This window comes from Melitaea cinxia, chromosome 12 (assembly GCF_905220565.1).
Source record: "Melitaea cinxia chromosome 12, ilMelCinx1.1, whole genome shotgun sequence".
In the NCBI taxonomy this organism is placed as follows: domain Eukaryota; kingdom Metazoa; phylum Arthropoda; class Insecta; order Lepidoptera; family Nymphalidae; genus Melitaea; species Melitaea cinxia.
This window is the reverse complement of record NC_059405.1, coordinates 10,238,338-10,248,005: the sequence shown is the minus strand read 5'-3', so window position 1 is coordinate 10,248,005 and position 9,668 is coordinate 10,238,338. Positions and strand designations below refer to the sequence as shown.

Genomic DNA, 9,668 nt, shown 5'->3' with positions numbered 1-9,668 from the left:
ATTTAAAAAAATTCTTCCAGACTAATCATTATCATCATCATTACAGCCTATACAATCCACTGCTGGATATAGGCCTCCACAAGTTTACGCCAAAAATAACGTGAACTCGTGTGTTTTGCCCATAGTCACCACGCTGGGCAGGCGGGTTGGTGACCGCAGTGCTGGCTTTGTCGCACCGAAGACGCTGCTGCCCGTCTTCGGCCTGTGTATTTCAAAGCTAGCAGTTGGATGGTTATCCCGCCACCGGTCGGCTTTTTAAGTTCCAATGTGGTAGTGGAACTGTGTTATCCCTTAGTCGCCTCTTACGACACCCACGGGAAGAGAGGGGGTGGCTAAATTCTTTAGTACCGTAGCCACACAGTACACCACAGTACAGTTCCAGACTAAAACAGACAGTAAATTTTACATAACAGTTTGTGCATTTTTATTAATATTGGATTATTGGTATAGTCTACCTACCGACTGAAAACTCTTCGCGTGTCAATTTCATTTAAATTACAATAGTGTTTTAATGATTGCTGTTATAATGCAAATGTGTGAAACACTATAATGAACAAAATGCTAATAAGCCCACGTAATTCAACAGCTGTAGTTTGCCTTTTAGATTTGTAATTCTAAAATAGTATTTAAAAGCAGTGTTTTTTTTTTTTTGTTGAACACGATAACGCCTGGTTTACTAGTTTAAATTTATTTAGAAATTAAATTCTATTTTTTAAATAGCATGTTCCTTGAGGTAGTATATAGGCTAATAAATATTAAACTACGACTTATATGAGCCGTAAATAGAAATAAACGCCAATGCAGAAAAATTTTGGATCGTCTAGTGATTAGTATATTTTTATAAGCTACTATTTCGTACTTTCAAACATCCACAAAATAATTGGAGAGCATTCAATTGTTGGTAAAAGGCTAGGAAACTTTTTCGCGTTTAAGCCTAATAGTAAATATTTAAAACTGTCTAGGATATTTCTTATAAATTGCATTATTTTATCATGAAACAATTAATTCTATCAACGACAGATAAATTTGAGATACTTTACATAACATAATTCCGTAAATTACTGCTAAATTTAAATGGTACAATGGGTGGCCTACATTCGTCATAAAAAACCCTCTGGTAGTAATAATGTTATTCTAATCTATTATAAATTTTTCTCACTTTTGAAACCTAATAGCAAACATTAAGGTGGCACCGACAAGAGGTGATACTCCTGCTAAAACAAATGGCAGTGTATATGATTGATACCAACTGTAAATAAGTCCAGCCATTGGCGGACCCAACGACAAAGGAAAAGCAGCTAATCCTAGCATACAACCGATACTCTGTGCGGCATATGCACTACCACAAAATTGTATGGCAACCGGACCAATCAAAGCAATAAATGCGCCGTCAAAAATTCCCATGCACAATGATACTACAACTAACAACGAAAAAGATTTAACGAAAGGTAATATAATTGTAAGAGTTCCAATAACATAGAAAGATATCTGTTGCAAGATTATTCTATTAACCCATTTTTTATCAGCTAATATTCCAAAGAGTAATCGTCCTACTCCAGAAGTTACTGCTATACATTGAAGTGGTAAATTGTCTTGAACGTTTGTAAAATTTAACTCGATAAACTTCTTTATATGAACATATGGAACAAAATATCCAAATAAAGCAACAGGCATAGACATCGCCCATAACCTGTACTTATTATTTTTCCAAATTTGAACGTTAATTATAGTTTTTAAAAGACCCTTAAAACCCTCTTCTCTCGGAGGTTTCTCTACCACCAAGACAGAAATTGGTTTGAATAACAACCCACAAAGCGCGATACCGACAGTAATAACAGACAAAAATCGAAACATTCCCGGTAATCCGTAATTTTGAATCATATATTCCATTACAGGAGGCATAATAACTGTAAAAATAGAACTTCCTATCGTAACAACTCCATTGACGAAACCTAAATGACGTTTAAAATAATGACCTAGAATTGCCAAAGATGGGGTATACGCAAGGGATGCTCCTAGTCCGTACATAACACCGTAAGTAAAACATAGCACATCTACATAATCTACTAAAAAAGAAGATATAAGTAATCCAAGAAATGCAATAGTTCCTCCCAATACAGCAGTACAACGTAATCCAAGGAGTCCAGTCAACACACCCGAGAGTGGAGACAGCAGAAAAGTTGTTCCCATTGTCAACGCGCCGACTAAAGCTGCAATAGAAAATAATAATCTTAGTATTATATAAATTATTTATATAAAAATACAGCACAAATATAATAATCAATTAAACATATTATGCAATATTGATAATTATTAAAATATAGGTAATCTGAGCTAATTAATAATCTAAAGAGAGCTAGTGCAGTAGACTCCCACGATAATTGTGTTTGCTCGCAAACGAAAAAAAACCGACTTCGATTACATCGACGAGTAATACAACGTAGATCGACGAAAAAATATTCAAGTAACTACGCGTTATCAAAGATTACTCAAAAAGTAGTTATCAGATCTCAATAAAATTTATATGTGACCACATGACAAACATCAGCTTTCGATTAAATTAGAAATTATTAAAATCGGTACACCCAGTAAAAAGTTATTGCGGATTTTCAAGAGTTTCCCTCGATTTCTCTGGGATACCATCATCAGATCCTGGTTTCCTTCATGGTACTAAATGGTATCATGGTACTAAACTAGAGATATCTACTTTCTAACAAAAAAAGAATTATCAATGTTTACGCGAATTTTACTCATTTAATAAAACACTTTTTTTCGGATTTTATCGCGGTTTATTGTTAACTTTTGATTCCCGACGTTTCGGATACTTTACAGCAACCATGGTCACGGGAGGACTGAGTCGGACGGGAGGAGTGAGGAGAAGTTAACAATAAACCGCGATAAAATCCGAAAAAAGTGTTTTATTAAAAGAGTTATCAAAATCGGTACATCCAGTAGAAAGTTATGCGGTATAATACAACGTAGGTCGACGAAAAAAACGTCAAGTAAAAACCCATTATTAGACATAACTCGAAAAGTAGTTGTTAGATCTCAAATAAATTTTAATGGGACCAATTGACACACACCACCTTTCGATTAAAAAAAAAATTGTCGAAATCGGTCCACACGGTGAAATGTTCTGATGTAACATACATTAAAAAAAAATAAAAAAATACAGTCGAATTGAGAACTTCCTCCTTTTTTGGAAGTCGGTTAAAAATTACATAGGTAATCTTAAATCTATATTTCTTTATATTACATACTATCCTAACATTACATTCTTTGCATGCTCCACTCCACTCCACTTCAGCCTATCGCATTTCACTGATAGACAAAGACCTCCCCAAGTTCGCGCCAAATACTATGGCGCGAACTTATGGGTTTTGCCCATAGTCAGCGCTGCGCTGGGCAGGCGGATTGGTGACCGCAGGGCTAGCTTCGTCGCACCGAAGACGCTGCTGCCCGTCATCGGCCTGTGTATTTGAAAGTCAGCAGTTGGATGGTTATCCCGCCATCGAAAAAAATCACATTTTTTTTCATATGTGATTGTATGCCTTTGATTATGCGTGCTAAAGGGATTTATTTACTGGGGTCAAGTGTTCTAAGAAATACGAATATATTATATACGATTCCCTGGTGATGAGAACTTAGTTTATCGTCATGTTTTCATATTGTATTGCATCACAGCTGCCAGAATAGTATCTCGATGATATTTCGCCGAAGACAGAATATAATTTGTCTGAATCTTTGTATTTGTGTAACTTTGCTATACGAGAAACATGATTGTGAATGTCATCTGTAGAGAGAGAATTGTTAATTCGTTCTGTAGTTGTATCACGCAGCTGCTGAGACTTTTGACTTTTATTTTATCGTTTTATTTTTGTTTTGTTTGTAGTTAGCGCCTGACATACAGTTACGATATTCCGTTATTCAATCTTTTATCATGTTTAACTGACAATAAGCTATGCTCAGTCTCAACATCGGCGTTACATTGCGTAATGGGTGTTAATTGTTGAGATTTTGAGTGGCTTTTTTCTGATTTGTTACATTCAAATATTTTGAATCATCGCAGACTACCTTAATATGTAGTCTGACGGATGCGTTGGTACTGTCACTTTTTCGAATCGCTTATTAGTTTTGTTTGCACACCCGATTTCATACTTAAACCAACACCTGTTGGACAGGTTTAAAGAAATTCTTTCGGTAGATTGTCTTTACATCCAGTTTTTTTTTTTTTCAAATAGAATAAAGTCACTATTTTTACATTTGTTATTCTACATTACATCTAATTTAAATAATTTAACGATAAAAAATAAAATATCGATAATAATAGAATAATCGAAAAAAAAATTACTAGTATAGACTGGACACTCGACTCCTCCAGTAATTAGGCAGTCAATACTATTACCTACTGCGCAACTCTTTATTACTTTTTTTGACGAATATCGGACAGAACTATATTTTGACTACAATCACTTTAACCTCGTTTATTATAAATAGAACAATAAAGATAATTACGAAACAGATAACAATAATATGTTTTTCAAAAGGTCTTTGAATAAATATAAATAATTTTTCTTCATTATACGGAGAAGAAAGATCCGTAAATAGAACGATAGTGCATCAACTAGAAATTAGAGGAAATGCTCACTCATAACAGTGTTAAGTGTTTCCTTATTACAAATTGCCTAGGAAAATTAACAGTTCAACAATGTTTGCGAAGCTAATAAGATCGGAGTCTTAAACTAGAAGAAAATACTGTCTTTAACATTTTAGCCACCGGCGTGCTTGTTCCCGACATTAATTTAACATGTTTAGGTATACAATATGAAGAACACAGTTCAAAAAGTTCAGCATTAAAGAGTTGGAGTTGATAAGTGGAACACAATGTACCGTAATCTAATCAGGTCACTTCAACCACGAGATAAACTCCTCTTGGAAGTATCAAATCATAATGATCGGTTAAAATGCATATGCAAAACCGGAATAGATTTCTCACGACTTCATGATATTTGTGTAACTTTGACCCAATCAGTTTTAATACCGAATAAATAATTTTTATTCGTTTTTAAAGCTTAAAATATCAATCTTATCTAAGTTTTCTTACGCTTCGAATTTGACTTTTTTACTAACATTAAATAAATTAGTCCATTATTTTAACATAATATGCCATATATGCCAAATTGACTAAATAAAAAAGAATAATTGTGTTTGCTGGCAAACGAAAAAAAACAGACTTCAATTACATCGACAAGTAAGTAATACAACGTGATTCCTCCAAAAGTTGTAATCAGATCTCGATGAAATTTAAATGTGACCTAATGATAATCATCGGCCTTCGATTAAATTAAAAATCATCAAAATCGGTACACCCAGTAAAAAGTTATGCGGATTTTCGACGGTTTCCTCAATTTCTCTGGGATCCCATCATGAGATCCTGGTTTCCTTATCACACTTAGAATATCTGTTTTCCAACAAAAAAAAAGAATTATCGAAATCGGTTCATAAACGACGAAGTTATCCCCGGATTATTTATGTATGCATAAATATATATATATATCGGTATACGGTCAAATTGAGTAACCTCATTCTTTTTTTAAGTCGGTTAAAATAACTCATTCGAAAAATTGCGTCGCAGTATATTTAAAAAGGAACCAAATTAAGAATAGCCTCAATTTTTTCGCAAGTTAAAAAACTAAGATTGCGATGCTTGCGATGCGATATCTTGCGATGGAATGGAATAAAGTGTGGAAATTCCGTCACCGTAAAAAAAGGTTATAATGGCGAATACGAATAGCATTCAATTAAAATAGCAACTTTTATCGCAGTTAATGCAAAAGAGTTAGTTTTGTTTAATAAACTTTAAGTCTCTCCAAAATTTATCTAAACCAACAATCTTTTGAATTATCTAAAAACTGTTATAATTATAATAAAACTAATGCTAGTTACATGTATAGGAACAATATTTTTCCCTCAAATTAAAGAAAAATAATTTTGGAATTTAAGTCGGTTTTATTTTGGTCGCGAGCATATTTCATAGTTTTATCAATCAAATGTATACCTACAGTTCTTTAAACCTTTATTTAGACACAGACAGTGATAAATATTGCGCGACAGAGTAATGAAATAGATACGATCAAGTGAATTGACCGCTTGATAGACAATGTTTTGACGCATTTAACGGCTACAAAAAAAAACACGTGCGCACCGTGACTGGCGCCAGTTTATCAAGTGACAATTAATAAATAAACAACAATTAGGGGTCATCCATAAATTACGTCACACGTTAAACGTGGCTAGGGGTCGACGAAGTGTGACATTATGTGACAAGGGGTGAGTAGGGATCCAAAATTTTGTGACATCAAATTTCAAAACATAATAAATTCTAAAAGTTAGTTAAATTGAAACAAAAATAATGTCGAAACTGATGTCTTAATTTAATAAATTAAAATTGATAAATGTAAAAATTACAAATATGTGATGTTATAATAGGTATTAATAGTCTCGTAAATTTGACAAGTTGAGATAAACACGGGGGTCCAAAAAACGTGAAATTCGTGTGACGATATTTATGGATGGCCCCATACTAATCTTTACTGAGTCCAGTCTCCATTTCCTATAATTAACATTGCATCACCCTACGCTTTTAGAACTATTAATATTTTTTAATATATTTTTAGTTTTGACCGACTTCGAACAAAGGAGGAGGTTTTTCAAATCGACAATACTTTTGTTGCTAGATGTACCAATTTTTATTATTCTTTTTTTTTTATTCAAAAGCTGGTGCTTGTCATGTGTTCTATGTAAATTTTGTGTATGTGGTAATGTGTATTAAATTTATTATTTTTCAACTACGTACATTGATTATGTTCACATTTTATTACAATATTGATGTAAATTAATATATATATATATATATATATATATATTTTTTTTTTTTTAATAACAAACAATTATCATTCATTTTATTGATAATTTACAGGAAACACCACTGAATGATATGATACAACTTTAAAAAGTCTCATACATTTTAGATAATAATTATTAATAAGTACTCAGTAAAAATTATTATAACTTATTATGATATAACATGTATGGCCTGTATAAATAAAATATTTTTGTGATATGTTCTGATTTTGGGAACAGTAAAATATACAATCAAACTTATATTTACATTCAACATTATAAATAAATTTCATGAGCTTGAATAATATGTATATATTGTTATAAAGAAAAAATATACATATAACAGAAGCTAAAAAAGATAAGATTTAATTTATGTCATTTATATTTCAGTCGCTGAAAATATATATTATTATTACATATTAAACTACTTTTATTTGGCTAAATATTTAAGTTTTTACTTTATTTAAGGGCTTTTACAAACAAGTACATGCCAGTCTCATCGTATCCTAATTTTAGCTATACAATCAAATGAGGCTTATGAGTTGGCTAAGGAAAAATGTTTCAAATCGGCTCATAAACTTTACCAACAATATAATCAATATCATAGGTATATTTAATTAATATACAAAGTCCTAATGTTTAGCTTATGTAAATGTTTTGCTGATGTATTCATAATTTAATATTTAATTTTATACAACAAACAATAATATATCATGCATTACATGCATAATATATCATGCAGCATGTGTAATTAAAATTACAATTTCATCATTACTTTTATAAACTTTTTAAAGCGTGTATTTTTAAATTTACAAAGTTACATTTTGCAAAGTTAAAATTTCTTTTTTATACCTCCATGTTTAAAATATTGTTTAGTAAATTTATTTAAACCTAAAAGACAATTTTAATATGCTAATAAAATTTTAATTCATTCTATAGTAATGAATTAGAAAAGTGCAAATAATATAATAAAAATAATTATACTCACCAGCTCTACTTTCAGAGTTTGGTACATTTTCATTTTCAAGTCTTTTTTGGAGTACAGTATAAATAACACTATAAGAATTGATAACTCCAAATATTAAGCCATTAGTGAGAAAGGAAGCAACAATTATCATATAAGCTCTGAAGCCCCCATCAGGGGGTTCTCTTGATGTTTCGCCATTCAACACTTGACCATTTCTCTCAAGTTTTATTACAACTTCATTATTTTTAAACAATAAATTTTTATTTTCCATCGGTAAAGATTCCATTTTTAAATATCTGTATATTATAAGAAAAGAATTTATGTATTTTGTCACCACTAAAGCACATGGCCTTCACATGGTCTCACCAGCGCTGTAAATGACTATTTTTAATAGTTCAGATTTTACGAGAAGTTTAGTAAATAAAAATATGAAACTTCAACAGTAAAGTGTGTATCTAATCCATGACAAATATATTCTTAACATAAAATAAAGCCTACTTGTATCTTTTTACTTATACAGTTTTGAAATGAGTATTTTTATCACCATCATTAATGCAGCGGCGAGCAAAGTTACGACACGACTTTCTGTATTTCGAAATTCGTAGAACTTTGAAGACGGTTCGTTCAATTATTAGTTTGACACAAGTTTGACTGACTATATAAAAATTATTCATTCATTCAAGAATTCCACAGATTAGTTAGAGACACTATGCAAAATGGTTCCGTATCTGTCATTCGCTTAATGACCTATGATGACGTCATAATTGTGACGTATCTAAAAAAATCTTCGTAAACTTTCCTTAACAATTACTAAACGTTGTCACAGTCAGTTTAAAAGTAAAAAAAAAACTAAACTACTTTTATAACATCAACAAAAAATCTATTATGTCTAGTACTATACAATTTACAAGGCCTCGGAAAAAAATATGTTTAATAATATTTTAATTTTTGTGACTTAGGTGTATCGAAATCAAAGTTTCTAGAACGTAATGAATAATGAATAATTTATTAAGCAAACATGGATATATATGCCGTGTGGTGTCGGTCGAGTAGAATAGCACCACCCCCTTTCTTCCCGTGGGGGTCGTAAAAGGTGGCCGAGGGATAACCTGGCTCAAAATCATCAGGGTCCTGGAGAAGAAAAACTTCATTTGAAACCCGGAATGGGGTCTCCGTCAAGCATTCGTGGCATAGCCCTAAAATGCGAAATACTCCTGCAATCGAACTGGCTCCACACGTATCGACTCGTCGTTCCTGTGGGCCTAGCCAGTGAGTTCGAGAGGGTGGCGCAGAGCTTAGGCAACTCTGCGTTTTCCTGAAAAGCGTCCTAGGCGACACAGTGTCTGTCTGACACTGTTTAAATCGTCTGCAATAGACGAACTAAGGCCAATGATATAAAGAAATATTTATTATGAAAAAGCGCATTGAACCATCAAAAAATTAGTATTTCGGCTCTGTGTCTCTTTCCCGTGTCCTCTCTGCCGCACAACGTCAGTAGCGCAGGGCAATGTGGTAAATATACATAGCAACAAATTAACAAAGTTAGCCCTATACGCCGAAGACACAGCAACAGATCTTGCATTCGAGACCGTTTTTTAAACGAGTTCAAAAAAGGAGGAGGTTACTCATTTCAACCGTATAAATAAATATATATATATATATATATATATATATATATATATATATATATATGTATGTTCAGGAATAACTCCGTCCTTTATGAACCGATTTTAATAATTCTTTTTTTGTTGACAAGGAAATATCCCTAGTTTGGTACCCCAGAGAAATCGAAGGAAAC

General features: G+C 32.3%; 1 protein-coding gene across 1 annotated transcript; it reads right to left on the bottom strand.

Annotated features, from left to right (window-relative positions):
- Positions 1-652: 652 nt before the first annotated feature.
- LOC123658181 (monocarboxylate transporter 10) lies at positions 653-8,517 on the bottom strand. Its single transcript, XM_045593621.1, has 2 exons — positions 7,892-8,517; positions 653-2,210 (listed from the first exon to the last, which is right to left on the bottom strand). The coding sequence occupies exons 1-2, from the start codon at positions 8,154-8,156 to the stop codon at positions 1,156-1,158; spliced, it is 1,320 nt and encodes a 439-aa protein (XP_045449577.1). The 5' UTR covers positions 8,157-8,517; the 3' UTR covers positions 653-1,155.
- Positions 8,518-9,668: the final 1,151 nt, after the last annotated feature.